At 49.7% G+C, this 21,370-nt stretch overlaps 1 protein-coding gene across 1 annotated transcript in view; it reads right to left on the reverse strand.

Moving 5' to 3' along the window:
• LOC132464937 (unconventional myosin-IXAb-like) overlaps nucleotides 1–21,370 on the reverse strand; it is a 91,729-nt gene that overhangs the window by 50,711 nt on the left and 19,648 nt on the right. The window contains 3 exon segments of the mRNA XM_060061571.1: nucleotides 942–1,012; nucleotides 1,015–1,036; nucleotides 19,739–20,702. Coding sequence (XP_059917554.1) covers nucleotides 942–1,012; nucleotides 1,015–1,036; nucleotides 19,739–20,632 — 987 coding nt within the window. The 5' untranslated portion in view covers nucleotides 20,633–20,702.

The following is a 21,370-nucleotide window of genomic DNA, read 5'->3' on the forward strand; positions in this document are numbered from 1 at the left end:
ATTAATAGCTTTCTGTGTTAGCGGCTCCCATACGATCAAATTAGACTCAAACACGATGCAATTAGAGCTCATGATTGATAATGAGTTAATCATTTCCTGACGTGTTCTGCCGATGGAGCCTCACACTGCTATTCTGAGTGAGTCCCCACACTGTGTGGCGCGGGGAAGGGGGTGTGTGCCTGATGTCTGGCCTGATTTGTGGCCTGATGTCTGGGCGCGCTCCCATGCTGCGGTCACTGGGGTCACTGGTCTCAGGACTGGGTTGGGGGGGGGGGTCAGTTCTCACCTCTCGTTGGTTGTGCTCAGGTATCAACAGCAGGGGGGGGGACGGGCTGGGGGGGGGGGGTGGGGACCCCTCCTGGTAAACCAGACGGGACTTCTCCAGCAGTACTCTCCACGTAGGCCCTGTAAACACAACCCCATCACACACGCGCACACACACACACACACACACACACACACACACACACACACACACACACACACACACACACACACACACACACACACACACACACACACACACACACACACACACACACACACACACACGAAGAGAGAGGCTCAGGACCCGGAAGTTCTCATTGGCCAGAGAGACTGCCAGGTGTTCAGTGAAGAAACAAACAGGAACCAGAGACGAGAAGGCAGACATCCTAGCCCACGCCACTCAGTACAGCACCATATGGTTCTATTGTTGTTCTCAATATATGTATGTCACAGCAGGACATGCCTTTGTCTTTGCACAATAACCACTGCGAAGATCTTTCTAATAACGTTTTTGAATCGTATCTATTTTGTAATCTACTACAGTTGATCTATTAGTTTAATGTGGGTGTTCCAAATTGTGTCCTTATCATTGTTCGTATTTTTATAGTGAATTCCTGTTCTTATCTTCACATGTGTGTGTGTGCGCTGCATGTGTGTGTGTGTGCGCTGCTCACCCCTCGGACAGTTCCACTCTCCTGGTAGTTGACCTGGATGAACTTCCCGAAGCGGCTGGAGTTGTTGTTGTGGCTGTCTTGGCGTTCCCGAAGGCCTGGGCACGAGAGAAGACAAGAAGGAAGGTTCACCTCGAGGTCAGAGGTCACAGAGAAAGAGGCAATATCTCCCGTACACAACGCAGGTTGAAACTCAGCTACTGGCTGAGGATCACTAGCCAAGAGGAGAGGAGAGGAGAGGAGGGGGAGGAGGGGGGAGGAGAGAGAGGAGAGGAGAGGAGGAGGGGGGAGGAGAGGAGAGGAAAGGAAAGGGAGAGGAGAGAAAAGGAGAGGAGAGGAGGGAAGAGGAGAGGAGGGGGAGGAGAGGGGAGGAGAGAGGAGAGAGGGGAGGAGAGGGATAGGGAGAGAAGAGAAGAGAAGAGAAGAGAAGAGAAGAGAGTAGAGGAGAGGAGAGGGGAGGGAGAGGGGAGGAGAGAGGACAGAGGGGAGGGAGGGGAGGATAGGGAGATGAGAGAAAAGGAGAGTAGAGGAGAGAGGAGAGGAGAGGAGAGAGGAGGAAATGGAAGAGAGTTAAAAAGATGAAAGGAAGAGGGATAGTAGAGGTAAAGATGGGAGTCAAGAGTAGGGAGAGAAAGAGGCAAATTAGAGGGAGGGGGAGAGGAGAGCAAGAAAACACTGCCTGAAGTGCAACTCATCCATCCCACACGGAAATGGAAACCGCGATTCTGCGAAGGTTTTCAACTGTGATAATTTTCCTGAAAATAAGTCCCCAGGTCTCTACTGCCCATATGGTTCTATTGTTGTTCTCAATATATGTATGTCACAGCAGGACATGCCTTTTTCTTTGCACATGAACCACTGCGAAGATCTTTCTAATAACGTTTTTGAATCGTAATCTATTTTGAAATAGACCTTAGCACGAGTCTAAGAAGAATGCTCACTTCCTGGATGGGATGCGCGGGTGGCGTGCACTCGCTCTGGTGGAACGCTGTCACCGGCGATCACATCAGGACGAGACCGACAGCAGACGGACAGAGACACCCCATGAGTGATAATCACACGACTTAGAGCCACAACCACTAGGGGGAAGCAGCCAGCCAGGAAGGCTAAATTAAATGCGTGTCTGTGTGCGTGTGTGTTTTCGGTTCTCACAGGTGTTTGTACCGGGTGGTGTGGGTTTGCTGTGCTCCTGTGGTTTGTGTGTCTGTTTGGTGTGCGTGTGCGTGTGCGTGCGTGCGTGCGTGATTTTTATATAATTAAGTGATGAATGTGAGGTCTGCATCTATAGAAGAGGATGTGGCCGTGTCACATGCTTGTGTGTCCCTTCATAAGAGGAATGTGGCAACTCTTCATAAGAGAAAAATGCAGTGTATGCACACACATTTCATAATGCGAGCAGTGTGTATGTGTTGTGTGTGTGTAGGACTGCATCCAACCAGCCTGAAACCCCTATAGGTCGTTAGAGGAACTACATGTTGCTCGCACTGGTGGGGGTTTCGCAACAGGCGGTTATGGAAGCATTATCAAGGGCATAGAAGGCACAGTAACCTGACATGGCACAGGCAGCAGATATAGTGGTGAGGGTGTTTCACACCCAGGAACGACAAGCACTGTATTTCACCCCTCACAAACCTGTAGACGCCCTTGAGCGAGGTGCTATTCGATGCTCGTACCCAAACCCACCATGAATCACTTTGAAAACACAGCCACTGTTAAAAGAACTAAACGTTTAAAACTGCGCGTGCGTGTGAATGTTAGCGTGCGTAGCTCCAGTCTCCGCCACAAAGACCACCGCAGCAGTTTGACCCTCCTCCCACCATGTGAGGTGGTTCCTAATCTCTGGTGATCGACGGCCTCTGGGGTGAACAGAGTGTGCGTACGGCGGATTGTTCCTGGGTTTGTAGCGCAGCGTATCGACAGCGGGGGCCTGGGGGAACACCGGCGGGCTAGGCAGGTTCCGTGTCAACGGAGGCAACCCTTCATTACCCGTCGGCCTGGGATGGGCGGATGTGTGGGCCCGACGTCATCTCAACCGTCCTCCTGGGATAACCTGTACACGTTATGCAAATAAATAGGGATCCCCAAACGTGATCCATGTCGTTTCATTGGATGAGGGGCGCTGCATGTTTAGAGCTTAACCCACCTTATGCGAGATGCAAATTAACTTAAACACACCGCGCCGTCCCATTAGGGCGTGTGTGCGTGCGTCTTTGTGTGTGTGTGTGTGTGTGTTTGCTTGCGTGCGTCTTTGTGTGTGTGTTTGCTTGCGTGCTTCGTTGTGTGTGTGTGTGTTTGCATGCGTGTGTGTGTATGTCTTTGTGCGTGTCTGTCCGTATTGTTAGCCAGTGTGACAGTGGCTACCATAATGTCAGACTGTCCCAGCCAGCCTGCCAGTCATCATGTCCCACGATGCTGCAAAAAAGACCAATCCCACCACCTCTGAAGGAGGCCTGCTGCAGTGCCATTAAAACGGAGGGGTTGACACAGACAAGAATTGGCACGCGCGGCACCCGACGACACCCTAGGTACACAGCACTTATCCAATGCTAATGCTAGACACGTGTTGCAATAGCCGCTTCACTGTCACCAGCTCTCTCTCCCCCTGTTGGTTGCCCCACTTTTCCATTCTCACAAAGTCACATGAAAGCAGAACAACAACAAAAGCCCTAAAACATCCCGGAATCACTAATCGCTGGAGGGCTGTATGGCAGAGGACTGATGCCGGAACCACAGGCACAGGGTTAGTGAAATCCACGGACATTCAGGTCAGCGTGTGGGTGGAGATTTAAGGAGGGGGGAGGGGATGGTGGTGGGGTTATTAGGCGGTGAATGAGGGATGCCAAACAGCAGAGGATCTATGAGCATGATCCGATATGGGCAGGGCGGTGCCACCCCCCGCTGGGTATCGACCCCAAAAAACACCCGGATGGAAGCCCTCCGCCGCACACACAGCGAAACCCTGCGTACAGACGAATACATCCTCCTCTCTGTGTCCACTGACGATGGACGCAGGGAAAACAGCCGTCATCCTTCAGTAGCTCACCCACATGTGGTTTAACCGACATCATTTCTTGAAGCCGTTGACTGATTTGTTTTCTATCCTGTAGATCTGGTCGCGTTATCTTTCAATAATCTGTCAGTTCATCAAAGCATTCTGAAAATAATCACTCACACACACACACACACACACACACACACACACACACACACACACACACACACACACACACACACACACACACACACACACACACACACACACACACACACACACACACACACACACTCCAGGCCAGGCAGGGTGTTAGTCGTTAGACACTAAGCATATTTTTCTGCCTCATTAAACAACTGTAGCATGTCAAAGCAAAGCAGGCTGGCACATTATACCTCCTAATAACAGACGCGCGACTCCGTAGCGCTCTAGCCTCTGAACTCCATGAAATCCCTCCGCCTCCTCGGCTAGCAGTCGCAGCTCTGCTTCACATGGCAAGACAGCCGTGCACATGTGCGCACAATGTGTGCAAGTATGTGTGTGCGTGTGCGTGTGTGTGTGTGCGCGTGTGTGTGCGTGTGCATTCTTGCGCATGTGTCTGTGTGCTTGCGTGCCTGTATGTGTCTGTGTACATACATGCGTGCCTTTATGTGTCTGTGTGTGTGTGTGTGTGTGTGTGTGTGTGTGTGTGTGTGTGTGTGTGTGTGTGTGTGGGCATCACCTCCCCGATGCCGTCCTAAACATTGCATGTTTGTCTCGCTCTCCCTCTCTCCCTTTTCTAAAATATAGAGATTCTCTTTCTTCCGCCCACATCAAAGGCCCAGGAGAGGATGAGGACAGGCCGTGAGGCGCCCCCATTTCTGAGAAAAGGGGGTGCGGAGGGAGCACTGAGGGGTGTACGGTTACATAAGTGCTTGAGGTTACAGAGTCAGGGCTAGCGGGGGACTCAAAGGCTGGAAAGGCGAGGCTAGGGCTAGCTAGCTTTCGAGGCGGTTTGGTGGAGATCAGGCAGAGGTAGAATTATTCCAGCATCCGGACGGATATTATCCAACACTATTCTAGCAGCACATAGCATAAACAAAATCTTGATATGAATAATGAATAAGCACGAAATGCATGACATGCTCACCACCCACCAGAGGTTAGAGAGCATTTCTCTCAAAGCCTTGATGTGGAGGAGCTTGTGTCTCAGCTCCCATAATGAATGGATAACTACAGTCGGCACACTAGGCAGACTAACTCCACTTCAGCTGAGGCTTAACCAACAATTGATCTGCATCTTAATGGTACCACAATGTAACTCAGAACATAACCAAGCAAAAACTGAGGGTCTTTGTATCTCTTGAACTCTTCATTTGCTCTCACATGTGGATCTGGTTGGAGGCCGGCGGTTCCTCCCTCCTAAGTCACACTCTGCCATCGAGTCCCCTTTAATGTGGAGGATGTTAGCGGTTAGCCTAGCGGTTAGCATGGGTAGGCTAATAACCGAGGATTGCCGAGATAAAAGTTTACAACTGGAATGCAGTAAGCCACTGTTGGATTACGGACTATTAGCAGTTGTAAAAATGCCCAGTATTTATCTATTGGGTTTTTATTTGCACACAATAAAGAACGTTTGAGCCCAGCTAAATAGATGACACCAGAGAGTGAATGAGGAAAACGGTTGTAGCAGCAGCTTCAAAAGGTATATAAAATAAAAACTTCACCACAAGTATATGTGTGTTGGCCTGGATCCCCAGCAGTATGCTGCATACACTTCGATGGGGAATTACAGGAGAAGTAAAAATAAAAGCTAGTATTTATACTATCATTGATAGTTTATTAGACCACAGTGGGATAGTGTTGAAATGAATGAGCTGACCAAGAGTACCTCTTGACTGTCCGGGAAGAAAATCCCATTCACAAAAAAAATCACAGGAGGCCAGAGCGAACACAAGAGTTGTGCAACTGTGTGTTGGGGGTGTGACAAAACATTTGTTGAAAAAAACAAAACGCTTTCTTGTTTGCGGTTTCAAGGAATGCGTCAGTTGACCTGGATAATGTCTGGCACCTTGACCAGGGGAGGATATGTTTTTGTGTGGTAAGGAGCGAGGTGGTGTCAGATGTCCCGGCAGAGCCCAGCGGACGAAGAGGAGGAGGATGGTGTATTATTCATCTCAAGTTATCCTTTCTTCTCTCGCACACACACACACTCAAACACGCACGCACGCGCGCACACACACACACACCTACACACAAATATGCGATGGTTGGAATCTAACACACACCCTCAAAGTAGGAGGTAAAGATGAAAAGAAATGGACCAGGAGATGAATATGACCGAGCACCTTGATAGCATGCAGCCCAGTCTCTGCCTCTGTCGCTCTCTCTCTCTCAAACGTGCTGTTGTCACCAGCAGGCAGCAGGGGCCACATCTGGATCCCATTGGTCACAGGAAAGACTCAACACACAAGTCCAATAAACCTCTGTCCCTCAACCTACTCTCACCCTCTCCCTCTCTCTCCCTCTCTCTCCCCCTCTCCCCCTCTCCCCCTCTCTCTCTCCCCCCTCTCTCACCCCCTCCCTCACCCCCTCTCTCACCCACTCTCTCCCTCCCTTCCCTGTGCAGTCAGCAGCCCACACCCCTGCCACAACATGATCATGGTGACTGCGTGTGTGTGTATATGTGTATGTGTAGGTGTATGTGTGTGTGTTAACAGAGGGATGGGGGGTGGATGAGAGGAGAGGAGGAAGGGATGAGGAGATGAGAAGGAGAGGGAAGAGGAGAGGAGAGGAGAGGACATGAGGAGAGTAAAAAGGAAGAGGAGGGGAGAGAAGAAGGAGAGAGAGGGGAGAATAGGTGAGGAGGAGAGGAGGAGAGGAGAGGATGCCATGACAGACGGGGCGTCACGCCTTGCATGGCTATGATTGATCGCTGCAGCATTAAGTGCGGTTCTGGGAGCCCGTGGACTGTGAGAGAATTCAAAGGTTTTGATGAGCAGGATGAAAAGTAGCAGAAGAGAAGCGCCAGGGTGAGGATACAAGAGACAGCGAGAAACGTGTGCGTGTGTGTGATTTCTCCTCCTGCAGTCAACTGGTTTCCCAGTTGACTAGTCAGCAGTTTGCTGCTGACATTTTCTGTCCTCCTGCTTAGGACAGAAAATGACATTGCGATTAGTAACGTGGGCATAGTATTGGATTTAAACAACAAATCGTTTGAACAGGCCAAATAAACTAAGGGCTAGCCAGTTGTACATTCAATGAACGTGGTGTGGTTCTAACCACCGTTTAGAGAATCCAGGGGCTTCACTGTGCCACAGGCTAACTGGATTTCAATGCAGTTAGCTCGCTAACATGCTACAGCTGTAAAGTTGGAGGAAGGGGCCGGCCTAGAGGGGGGCCCATGACACCGGGTGGCGTGATTGACAGGGTGTTGAGAGCGGAGAATCCTCAGGCTAAATTCAGTTGAAGAGCTAATCTCAGGGGGGTGGGGCGCCTCTGGTAAAGGCCAACGGAAAAGCCTGACGATCTAGAAAATATGATTCATCTCTAGATGGTGATCGACTGAAGACCGAATTCAACTCCAAGTTAGAAAAAATAATTGACCCACTAGAATTGATGCAAGACTGCACACTACTCACTTTGTTTATGATTGTAAAGGAAAGTCCATACTTGTTTTCCGTTGACCGAGCTATTTGAGGCAATTACATTATGCATTAATAACTCACATCCATTACAATCTCAAATATCAGTTCAGTTAATCTTTGGCCTTCCATCTTGTATGGCAAATAAAAAGAGTTGAGAGCTACAGCAACCCACAACAGTCATACACATTTCCTTTCCAATGCACAATCCCTCCCATATTTTGGCGCACAGACCATCTATAAAAGGTTAACATTTGATACGTGCCATTATGTTAGGTTGCTAAGCTTACAATAGCTTGTAAAATAGGGAGCGGGTTAAATTCCCCCCCGAATGTTAAAAAGCTAACGCACACGAACCCCATGAAATCACGACTTTATCCCTGCAAAAGAGCCTCGACATTTATTAAACACATATGGAAGGTTTTATCCCCGTTTTCTTATTGCAGCTTATAAAGCCAACTTGCCCGTTACCCAATCCAAACCCTGCTCTCCCCAGCTCCCCGAGAGCCACTTGGTGAAACCGTCGCTAACGCTCAACAGTGGGAGAGAGCCGGACCCAGGGCCCGGTCCTGCAGCCGTTATCAGCCCATCTCAGAGCTCACAGATTGTATTGTGTTACCAGCCGACCCGGTGGAGGAAGGCGCGCGGAAGTTGAATTAGCCATACGGCGGGAACAGTGGAAATAGCATGAACTGATTCAATTAAGGGGTCCCCAGCATTCCTCCTGCCTTATCTGCCCTCCATCAGGAAGGGGAAAAGGCAGGGGGGCGGGGTCCCAGCAGCTCACAGTTGAGACGCATTTGGCTTTTTTTCTGACTGCAAGGTTGGCACCCTATACTCCTGCTTTTTTGTCTCTCTGCAAGCCAACTAAAGCGCGCTCTCTCTCTCTCTCTCTCTCGCTCTCTCTCTCTCTCTCTCTCTCTCCTCTCGCTCTCTCTCTCTCTCTCTCCTCTCTCTCTCTCTCTCTCTCTCTCTCTCTCTCTCTCTCTCTCTCTCTCTCTCTCTCTCTCTCTCTCTCTCTCTCTCTCTCTCTCTCTCCTCATTACGCCCTCTGATCATGCCATCCATCTCCTCCTCTTTAAACCCTCCTCTATGTCTCTATGAGACGGTTGCATAGTGCACACTTTGTGTTTCTACTACACTAATTGTAGCCAACAGATGAGGAAACCGGTCCTCTGTGGCCAACCGCTCGTTCCCCTCCTTCCTCTATTTCATGAAACGTGAGCGACACTAGGATTAACTATTTAGTCCTTCAGCTGACTCTTTAATCCAAAGAAAAGTACAGCTTCATGTAGCATGTCATGTAGCATGGAGGATCCGATTTAAGATTATTATCTCAAGTCTGATGGCAGACGAGCCCAGATCTGGGTGAACGGGTGTTTCACTTTGTTTGTTTTGACCAATAATGTGGCTGGAGTTGGGGATCTGTTAGTGTGTCAGCAGAAGGAAACAGTAATAAAGTGTCTGTAAAGGTTTCACATCAACACCGTGTTGACTGGCCACTGTAGAAACGCACACATTCGAATCCATCTCTTATTAATCCCTTTTGAAAGCGTCATCCACTCGCACTAATGATTTCCTTCGACTTAAACTCTCTGTAACGAATCAGGAAACCACGTGTAACTCCGCCCCTTTCTGTGTCCGGCCCAGTCTCTCTCTTGGCCATCGCCCCCCGGAGGTTCTGGCTGTAACACAGCAGGACTGCTGGACTCCGAGATGACTCAACCTGCTTTTCAGAGACTGAGCTCACTGGCCCTCACATGGTGGCTTCCCAGTAAAGGGCCTCTCCTCCCCCCCCCTAGCCTGGGGGCCGGCGGCACCACCACTGTGATGCCACTGGGTGCATGGAGGAGGAAGTGGAGCTGGTGTTTATTGTTCACCTACAGGAAGCTGTAAACACCCTGCGCTGTGACAGATCTGGCCAGTTAAAAAACACCTTAAACACGCGGCCCAGGGGGACGCGGGGGGAAACTCCAAAGGCATTCCAGACCACCGTACTTTGTTTTGGTGCTTTGTGAACAAGGGGAGATGGTGGTGAGACTGGCGGACACTATATGGATGAAATGTCGTATCGGTGTGGATTAGTGAAAATATACATTTCCAAAATAAAAGCCCTCGCGATATAGAGAATACATTCATGTATATTCTGCATTGAGAAGATATTATAATATTATTCCCATTAGTGGGATCTTTAATTCGCTAATATTACCTTACGGTAGCAGACGCAAATAATTATGTAGATACTGCATGATCCTCTTTGCCGAGTGATTCCCCTCATGCTCAACCTCATTTCAACACAACAGAAAACAACACGGTCTCCGCAGGAGTCTGAGCCGCGGCGTGCTGCTCAGCAGGCCGTCGCACGAGGAGCCAAACCTCACAGCGCTGGAAGTCTGCCTTAACCCCTCAGAAGAAGAAATTGGGGGCACCAGGGGATCGCATTGCCTTTGAAATGACTCCCTCTTGCTCTCCATTATTTAGAGTAAAAACCTCCAACCTTCTTCTCACATGTTCTCCTCCCCCTACCCCCCTTTTTATTCAGTTTCTGGGGAAGGAAGTCTCTCTCTCTCTCTCTCTCTCTCTCTCTCTCCTCTCTCTCTCTCTCTCTCTCTCTCTCTCTCTCTCTCTCTCTCTCTCTCTCTCTCTCTCTCTCTCTCTCTCTCTCTCTCTTCTCTCTCTCTCCTCTCTCTCTCTCTCTCTCTCTCTCTCTCTCTCTCTCTCTCTCTCTCTCTCTCTCTCTGGTGTAACTGAATGGTTCCGTCTACCACTGAGTGCTCGTAGATTGTTCAGAGTGTACAGGACATCAAGCCTCACACTTGAAGACTTCTCTCCTCATCATTACATCACTCCATCTAGTGCATCCTACTGCCCACTTGTTTTCCATTACACCTCCCTGCCAGAGGACGGAGGAGGTGTGGGTGGAGGGCTGAATAGCGGCGGTGACGGGATAGCGGGTGGAGGGAAATGTGGATGATAGGGTTGATCATTTTTTAAAGAAAGTAGGGATCAGCACTATTTCAATATCATGGTTTTGATATCGCCTTTGTGTTGAGTCTTTTCGCAGTCCAAATAGTTTTGTACTCCAAAGAAATGATGACGATATGATGTCTCCTTAATTCAGTGAAACAGTGTGAGGCCTGATACCCTGTACCCGTTTAACTATGTGTAGCTTTCCACCTGCCATTCTAATAGCACTCAACGGCACACGTCACCAGACAGAGTGACAGACTCATCCGTCCATTCATACCAACACAACAGCATTAATTCAACACCCCCGGACTGCTTGTGTATGTTTGACGAGGTGATCCGTATTCTACTTTGTGAGAGTGCAAGATAAAAGCCACCTGTACCAACTTGTACGCCTTCACCTTTCGGTGAATAGAAAGTAAAGTCGTAGATTAGGCCATCTTTTGTTTGGCTCCGACGGTGCCTCAAAGGCCTGCACTTGACAAACACATGAAGAATACGAGAACCCAGGCGCAAGAGGATAAAGCAGGTAGCAATACACTGCCACCACAAAGCAACCACCGCGGCATCTAAGCCTGACGCATCAGCTACACCTGGGTGAGCCTAAAATCTTCCATAACTTTCCAGGAACAACGACGTTCACCCTTTCCCGATACATCGCCCGTAAGACTTTTCTTCCTTCTATTTCTACTTGTGTGTTTCTCTTTTTGATGTCTCTATACAGCAGAGCTACAGAGCAGACACAAACACGACAGCTCTGTACAATCCATCCATCCATCCATCAGTGTGTCAGTTAGTCTGTGTGGAAGCTACATTTTACGGGCACGCCGCTGTAATTAAAGCACTTAAATCACAGACCTCTGCACTGCAGGCAAACCAAGCACTGGGCTAAATGTGGAGTGGTCAAGTGCAGGCGGACTCAAAGTACAGAGGGAAGACCTTGCTCCATTTGGTGAAGGCCGAAGGCAAGGCAAGGCGCATGCATGCGAGTTAGAGAGTGTGTGTGTATGTGTGTTTCATGCCTTATAAGTGACCAACTGTGGTATGAAAAAGAATCATAGAAATGCAAATGAATGTATATTCAGAGAGGTAGGTTAACTCAGTCCACCGAGCAGCTTTAGAACACAGGTTCACCAAGTGTATCCACATGAAAAACCATCACTTCAAACACAAGGCAAAAAATAAAAACCTGAGGAGGTGATGAAGAATAACTTATTTTAGGGCACTTCTTGACAGAAAAGTATTTGATTGGTTTTTGAAGCATGATCATGGGAAGATAGAGGCAGCAATTTGCCAAGCACATCTTCAATAAGACAATGGCTGTACATCATTCTTATGGGGAACCTTTCACAAAACATCAAAGAAAGCAAAAGGTGAGGGGGAGTGATCATTGTGGAGGGCTAAGGATTGGCCACGTCGGGAGAGAGAGAGAAAATACATTTTTAATACACGATGGGGGAAAGTGGACATGTCTGTGAGATGTGAGATGCAAGATGGGTAAGGAATCGACACATCCAAGACTAGTATCAGTAGATTAGTATCAGACTTTGTGGTGTCATGCAAACTACCATAACACCTTTCAAATAGAGAGAGGAAGGGAGACACCTCTAGGAGCAAGGAGAATGTAAACAAAATACTTGAATGATTAGTAATTATATAAACAAGGTTTATGCAATTTGTATATCATTTTATGTAAACATTACGATTCATATTTCCACCACAGTCGGGCATGGGTGGAGGGAGGGCAGCAATCGATACATACAGAGAAAGATCTAGACTGCGGTTAGGCGTCCAGGGCGGTTAGTGATGATCTAGTTAGCTTCATGGTTCCTCTGTGTCCAGATGTCTGCTCCTTCACTCTCACGGACGCTCGTCCATCTCCTCCTTGTCTCTGACCGACGCCACGTAAGCGAGCTGTGATTGAATCAGGACTACTTAAGCCGTCAATTCCCCTTCTCACAGGCTGGGACTTAATCTACCGGGGGTCTACCAGGGAAGCGCCTCAGGAAGATGATGCACAGGGGCTTTGACAGTCACGTTTCATCTCTACAGTAATCACACACTGCATCTTAAAACAAGCTATGATTTGATGCACATACTTCATCACAGAACGTTTTGTTTTTGTCTTACTATTTAGTCAATTATCAGACAATTTATCCAAGACAATTTATCCAACTGTACTGCGTACATCTAGCCTCATGAGAAATTATTCATATTTGGAAAGGCAATCCAAATATTACTTAGTAGCACAGGAGGTAGAACGAGTGTCGAGGTGTCCCTGAGCAAGACGCCTCACCCTGACTGCTCCTGATGAGCTGGCTATCGCCCGGTGTGGTAAACTCCGCCGTCGGTGTGTGAGTTTGCGTGTGTGAACCATTGTAAGTCGCTTTGGATAAAATTGTCTGCTAAATGCCCAAATTGTAAATGCATTCAACCGTCTCGAGGCCTGACTGAGAGAGAACCATAATGTTAACTTCCGAGATAAGGGTGATCTCAAGAGGCGAGCCAATGCGGGGATTCAAACCCAGAGAGTGAGCCCGACTGGGGGCTCTCCTGTAGTCCAGGTAATAGAGTAATAAAATATGACTCACAATATTACTATGAAAGAGACAAGTTCACTTTCCAAAATTAAGATGAAGGATTGTTCCTGGTTAACTTCAAACGGCGACTCTCTCTTAGTGATTCATCTGCTGCTTGGGATTTTTTATTGGCCTTATACCGCAAAACGTCAGAGGAACCAGACATCAGGGTTCATATCATCTACCTCCATAAACTGTTAGTTAAAATACAGAGAACACGCTTGGTCTCCATAGCAACACATCAACACTTACTTAATATGGGGGACTTAAGCAATAATGATGTCTGCGCTAAATCCATGTCGACTACAAAACCCCGCCTAGTGTGGGCAACGTAGCATGTAGCATGTGTGGGCTTCGTAGCATGTAGGGCTGACGCTACACTCTAAATGGTTACCCAAACTAACACATTTTTCTGATTAAGGCCTTTCACAAGCAATTATGAGAGAAACGTGAGATTGTAAGGACACAAATTGGGGGTTCATGAGCAGCGAAACAGAAATTCACAGAAAAACGCCGGCTGCTGAAAGGATGCAGCTGCCAGAATCTGTGTCCGACGATGATAGCATATTGAACCTTGTCCAGGTTGAATGTGTGACGAACAAATGTCTCAGTGGGTTCAACTGCCTGCTCTATCTCACAACACACACAAACGACTCTCAAGACCGATTCTTGAGAGAGGAGGGAATGTTCCAGAGTTGAACTGCAAGAGGATGAGGATAATCCAGGGAACAGATGTTTGTGTGTGTGTGTGCGTGTGTGTGTGTGTGCATCTGCGGGAATACACTGGGCGGATTATAGAGATTATAGGGATGGGAGTGCTAACAAGAGGCTACAGGGAGGTGGTGGAAGGAAGGCTAAGGGTTCATCCCAAACAAGCCCACGCTAGCTAGATAGCTATCTAAGTGGAGGTAGGGGGTGGGCTCAACTATTATCCCAAACTAACCACTCGCAAACAGGACCTATTCAACTATTCCACCATGTGTTTGGGAAAGGTTCACTCTTTTCCTTTTCTGAGAAAAGCCCAGATGTATCTATAGTCTGTGTGTGAGGACACACAATACATTAAAGTGGTCTGACTCAGAACGGAGCCGGCAGATTAGCGTAGGAGGACACGGACGTGTGGAGCTCTGGAGTTTGGCTGTTATCATCTGTTAAAGAGGTGGCTCAGACGGAACGCTACGCTATGCTACGCTATACTAAGCTATGCTATGCTAGGGCCATACGTTTGCTCAACACACATCATCCATCACAGTAATAAATACATTAGAGAGGATACGTGAGAGCGTTTACTGAAGGCTCTTGGCAGCAACCATGCCGTTTGGGTACGGACGGTGCGGTCGTCCTGTTAAGCTTTTAGTGGCTAAGAATCAGTTCATAAAGGGGCCGATGAAAGCTTCCTCACGTCACCTAATGAGACAAAGACAGTCCGAGATGCTTCTTCTGGAACTGTACGTCGCAATACACGTGTACCTGCAGAAAGGTGGTACTTCATTCGTGAACAATAAAAAAAACAACAACAACAAAGTTGTTGGAGTTTGAATGGCTGCCGTTGCATGCCGAGTACACACTGGGTGCCATTCACAGCATTACCCAGGGATGGCTTTGCCAACTCGAGCAAATCATTTGAATTGAACTATTAAACCAATTGAGATGAGAGTGGCCAATCGCGGGGTCTATTATTGTACTTGTGGTTTCAGGTGTTCGCCAGCAAATTAGAGAGAGACACACACACACACACACTTAGCGCACTACTTAACCCCTAATACCTTTTAACACACACACACACACACACACACACACACACACACACACACACACACACACACACACACACACACACACACACACACACACACACACACACACACACACACACACACACACACACACAGTTCAGCCAGGGGGTGGAGAGAGGGAGAGACACTACCTGAACCCATCCATCTCACCCATGGGAGACGAGCTATGTCCCCTGGGGCATGGTTAAGAGCATCTGGATGGAACCATCTGCTGCTGGTGGTGGAGGCCCCCGGCCCCACACCACCGAGAACAAAGGGCGGTCCTAACGAGGGCCCCGGAGGGTCACCAGAGGTCCCCAGTGAAGCCCCCCTACCCCACCGCCACCGCCAGCACCAGCACCACAGCTCGGCCCGTCCTCTTAAGATCGCTGGGCCGAGCCTCCGTAAGCCGGCTGGTTTATGGAGGCCTCGGGTGCAGCCACACCCGGGCATGTTATGAGCTATAGGAGGAGCGCAGGCTGACGTACTACAGCTCAACCATTCTGGAAATACTTTTGATTCAAAGGAGGCGTGAGAGAAGGGAAGGCCGGTCGGTGGCTGGAAGCAAATGCGCAGGGGAAGGAAAGTACAAAGACGTACATTCATGATGGTTGAATCTTTTGATTGGTCACCGTGTGTGAGCCGAGGCCCAGAGGTATAACCGGGCTCTCTTTGTACCAACATGGCCGTCGGCCTCCTCGTCCACCTGGTCTTTAATGGGTCATTTCTTTCCTCACTATATGAATGCACTTATGATTAAACCTATTAATCTAAAGGAACAAAAGGGTAATAGTTGTCATATACTGTAGGGTTGCTCTGTCTGGGTTTGCTCCCGTTCTTTAAAATGTATTTTTTGCGCAAGGGTTTTAGCCTTTTGGTGAGTCGGTTGTGTTAAAAAAAACATCCAGGACCAGAATGTACTCCCCACATGTGTGTGCTTTGTGTTTGCCATCGCGATTTGTCATCGAGTATGAAGTTAGGAGTTTGGGTTCAAGGATTCATTCATACACTGAAGACTGAAGGCTGGGAAAACAAGTTGAATTACGACAGTCTCTCTGAAGCAACCAGCGTCTAGACAAAAGCTGGACTCCAAACGTTGGTCAGCTTTGATGGGTTTAACAGAAAATGTCTCATCCTTCCTAGAATGAGGAGGGTTAGAAGAGTTTTAATTAAACCCACCAAAAAGGACCAAAATATATATATAATATGACCTCATCCCTCATCACAACAGACAGCCATTTGGACGTTGGGTTTATTAGAACCTACTGTTTTACATTCTGGGTCACAGCCCTGGCCTGGCCACAAAAAGACAATAATAACCTTGAATCATGATTGCAAAAGAAAACTCTTGAAAATATTCAAACGTTGAACCTGTGAGTTCTCCAACAGAGTTACATACAAGCCTATACTCTACGGTGTGTGTGTGTGTGTCTACATCCGTTTCTTCCGCAGAGAGAGGCTTCACTGTAGAGGGACATCTGTGAGAGCTACAGTACATCGGGCGTTTGGACGCATAAAACAACGACGTTATCACACCGGGTTGGGACTAGGGGGGGGCTACGGCTGGTCCTCTTCCCCCCCAGGAGTCCAGCTGTCTCCCCGTCGAGGGGATCCTGATCCCAGCCTCGCGGCCCTCGACGCTCCCCTCGCTCCCGGTCCTAACCGCCGCTCCGGTTACACGCCACTGCAGCAGTGACTGGCCATCTGCGATACGTTATTAAAGAGCCGGTCTTTATGGAAAGTTACGATTCCAGAGCGAAGCGGAGGGGGGGGGGGGGGGTTGGGTGGGGGGGCAGGTCGGCTGTTGAATAACATCTCTGTCCTGAGTGACGTAACACTCACGCGCGCGCGCGCACGCACGCACACGCGCGCTTGGGTTGTTTTTTCCACGTGGCTTTACTGCTGTTTGCTTCAGAGGCACTGCAGGAGCCATGCACACCCACGGAGCCATGCGCACACACACACACACACACACACACACACACACACACACACACACACACACACACACACACACACACACACACACACACACACACACACACACACACACACACACACACACACACACACACACACACACACACACTCCAGCTCTAATCCATGTATCCTAGGACGGCGTAGCTTAGTGGCCAGGGTGTCGGACTCCTGCTGGCTCAGGGCATTGTTTATGCGTCCTGCGGTGACCTTCGAAGACAGCTAAAGTCACATTTTATCGTCTTCACCGCAGTGGATTTACACTGACAAGAGCCGGACACATCCAGGCCAATGTCAATGTCAAACACAGAGATGGTTGTGCTTGTGTGGGCGAGTGCGTGTGCGTGACCACGTGCATGCCTGTGTGCCTATGTGTGTGTTCCTGTACGCTTGAATGTGCGTGCATCTGTGTTTTACAATACAGTGTGTTCACTTCTAGGGTGGCAAGTGCACTCTTGCTCAGGGGGCCCATGTTAGTATACACAATGTTTTTTTTTATGCGTGAGAATGCATGCTAATTACGCGGTGTGCAGATGTACACCTTCTGAAGCGGTCGGCTCCGGAACGCTCCAGCTAGTTTCAGCCTCCAAGCCGCGGGCGTTAGCAAGAGCTAGCTCTGCACTGTCTCTATGGTACCTGCTAGCTAGCGTCCTACACACTGACTCACAGCAGGGCTAAAATAGCCACTGTTCCTCCTCTTTTGTTTGCCGTTGACCACACGCTTCACACAATGTGTGTGTGTGTGTATGTGTGTGTGTGTGTACGTGTGTGTGTGTGTGTTTATCTTCTGCTTTTGTACTTCCTCCGCACACAGTCTCTAAATGTTGGACATTTTTCCCAGTGGGGCTGCGGTGCCCTTGGCCCAATTTATGGACATTTCTATTAAAAGCTGGCTAGTGTAAATATGCTTGTGTGTTTCTTGTGTATATGCGGTGCTTCTGTGTACCACACTGTGATGAAAAACTACTGCACTATTCTAGGACTGAAATTCCTCTCAGACAGCTTATTTATGAGGAACAAACACACACAAAAACACATAAACATAGCAAAAGGCATCCATGCGGATGTCCTACCAAAATCACACACACACACACACACACACATCAACACACACACACACACACACACAAACACAAAGACATTGATGCTCAGCAGTGCACGCACAGGCACATAGCTGACAGGTGAGCTGAAATGGCCTCCCCTGTAGACTAAGTACTCCCTGATCTCTAAACACATCTCCTCTTCTGCGCAGAGCTGCAGCATTGAAGGGTGAGGCGGCACCTCTGCTGGTTATTCAGGCATCACTGTCAACCATAAGGAGTTTACGTTCAGTCTCCTCTCTGGGACAGTGGGACTCACCACCAGAGTTGGGTTGTAACTGGGTTGTACTGGCGCACTGGTACTGTCTCAACGCATTCATGCTCCTTAATGAGCTGTGTCTGTATTAACTGTCAAACCCCAACCTGCTTAATGAGCTGTATCTTTACTGTCTGACCCTACCTGTTCTTAATGAGCTGTCTCTGTACTGTCTGACCCCAACCTGCTTAATGAGCTGTCTCTGTGTTAGTTGCTTAACTCCTACCTGCTCCTTAATGACCTGTCTCTGCGTTCACTGCCTAACTCCTTTGTGCTACTGAATGACATGTCTCAGACTTCACGGTCAGTCAAACTTTGCATAAACACCAAATGTTATATAAATACATCAAGAATAATAAGATGAAATAAAACTCATTTATATCAGGGCATAGAGGAGCGTACTGCACGGTGAAACTATAAATGGCTCCGGCTGAAGCCTTGTTTGACTCTGCAGTAGTGCACACGGGGAGAACACATTGTGTCATGACAGCTACGTACTTCCCCTAAAAGACGGGTGTAAATTTCAGGCCAAAATGGCCGCCATAAATCAACAGATAAATCAGAGCCAGCGATGACGGCAGTATGAAGCCAAACCTTCTCTCCTGCCGGGAATATTAAATTCCCAGTGACTGATTCTGTAATCCATAATCCACTATTAATTCATAATCCAGACCAGGATTAACCAGCATTCCAGTCGTTTGTTAAATTTTTCCACCAACTGAAATTGTAATTCCAGGGATTGGATTTTCAACGCAAATTCCCTGTTTCTGGGTCAAATAATAAACATAAAAATCATACGTGGCCAAGCTTAAGATAAATATAGGCTCCGCAGGCGCAGGCATTCCAGTAATCTGCTTCACGCCTCATTTAAAAAAAAGGAAAGAAAATGACATTCCAGCCATCGGGGTGAAAACCCCCCACATTATTTTAAATCCTAGGATTGTCAGTGTCTTCAGCCACCTCTCCTCCTCACTGATGAACGAGCTCAGTGGTCCCCACTGAGCCGAGCCACAGCTTATGGCGCACCCACCTTTCCTGCACTCTAGAGAGAGTCGATCCAGCATAGGCTCAGGGTGCGTGGTTCGATTACTACATTAGAGCTAAACTGCAGCCCCTCTTTGTGGATAGGGAACCTTGGCTGTGGAGTGTTTTACCGTTGGCCCCCGGGGGGGTTACAGCTCGGAGGGCCCCGGGCTGAGGAGTATTCTTGTCCTCAACAGATTTTTATGTTCCTTGTCCTGACCGAAGTCGAAGCGACTCACAGCGGCATGGCAGGCAGCCGGCTAATGACTTCTGACTAATGTTGGGCCTCGCTCGTTTGCTGAGGACACGATCTTAACGCTAACACGAATCCCGATGCTAAACCACTGATGTTCCTGTTTGAGTTTACGATTATTTCCTCAGCTGAGCCTGAAAGCACTCCTCCAGTCGCCATTTCTCCTTTTGCATTCGAATACAGTGCAATCCCACACATCCTCCCCTACTGACACAATCAAACACAAAAAACAATCAACCAATCACAGCTCCTCACCTCCAACACGGGCCCCGCCCCCAGGATGGTCTGCTCCACCCCGCTGGCGAACCCCTTCTGGCTGAGGGCGGTCAGGTGGTGGATCAGGAAGTTGGTGCTCTGCGTCTTCCCCGAGCCGCTCTCCCCGGAGATGACGATGCACTGGTCCTTGCGGCGCTGCAGCATGGCGTGGTATGCCACGTCCGCCACCGCGTAGATGTGCGGCTCCAGCTTGCCCAGCGTGTGGTTGTCGTACATCTTCACATACTTGGGGTTGTAGATGGGCAGGAACTGGAAGGGGTTGACCACGATGAGGATGCTGCCCACGTACGTGTAGATCTTCTCCTGGCGGAAGCGCGCCCGCAGGCTCTCCAGCAGCGCGCGCTCCGTCAGCTCCGGCAGGGCGCACAGGTCCGCCGGGTGCTGGCTCCCTGCGGGCTGGGGCAGGAAACCCCGCTCCACCATGTGGCGCCGCTCCTCCGTGACGCGCAGCCACATCTGCAGGCTGCCGCCGTAGTGGATGGAGCCGTCCAGGTTCTTCTCGCGCAGCAGGAAGCGGTAGTCCTCGCCGCTGCCCAGCCCGCCGCGGTTCTCCAGCGCGTTGCGCGGCCACAGCATCATGCGCTGCACGGGACAGTCGCCCGGATTCAGGATCCACTCCTCGCCGCCGAACTCCTTGACCTCGGCGAGCACGTAGCACTGGGTGCGCTCCAGGCGCAGCCGCTCGATGACGCCGGCGATGACGTCGGCGGCGCTGGTGCTCTTGCGGGCGCCCACGGGGCAGTAGATGGTGCCCTCGGCCAGGGGGCCCGGGTAGACGCGCAGCGTGAGCTCCTGGTCCTCCAGCCGGCGCCGCATGCTGCCGCCGGCCGCCGCCAGGTTGGCGCCACCGCCGCCGCCGTCTTGAAGGCTCATGGCGGCGCAGCAGGTCCCATCAGCGCGTCCCTGCTCTGGGGCCCGCGGGGGTCCCCTCAGGACATCCCAGCTGGAGGGAGGGAGGAGGGAGGGGGGGGAGAGGGGGTGAGTACAGACGCAAGGAGGCACATAGACCAAAAAGAGACTTAAGACCACAGAGACCAGAGACCAGGGAGATGGAGAGAGGGAGAGACAGATACAGAGGGAGAGACAGATACACGCCGACAGACAGACACGCCGACAGACAGGACAGACAGACAGACAGGAAAGACAAACACGCCGACAGACAGACACGCCGACAGACAGACACGCCGACAGACAGACAGACAGACACGCCGACAGACAGACACGCCGACAGACAGACAGACAGACACGCCGATAGACAGACAGGGAGATGGACTCCTTGAACCTATAACAATTCACCCACTGTCAAATCAATTCAACGCAATGATTGAATAGCGATTATAAAAAGGATTAACTTCAGTGGAGAATTAAAAGGAGCAATGTGACCGGAACATGAAGTCGGCGGCAGCCTGGCGTGCCGGTCGCGACCGCTAGACTTTGAGCCTTGAGTCTTTCTTCCCGTGTCACGGCCCCCGATGGGGAAGTCTCCGCGCCTTGAGTCACCCGCGGCGGGTCAAAGGCGCCGGGCCGGGAGCGACTCATCTGTCCCATGACACCACCGGGACCACCACTACCCTCAATGTGGCCTGTGTTCTGGGCCGTGAAGGAGACCAC

This window comes from Gadus macrocephalus, chromosome 9 (genome assembly GCF_031168955.1).
Source record: "Gadus macrocephalus chromosome 9, ASM3116895v1".
Taxonomy (NCBI): Eukaryota; Metazoa; Chordata; class Actinopteri; order Gadiformes; family Gadidae; genus Gadus; species Gadus macrocephalus.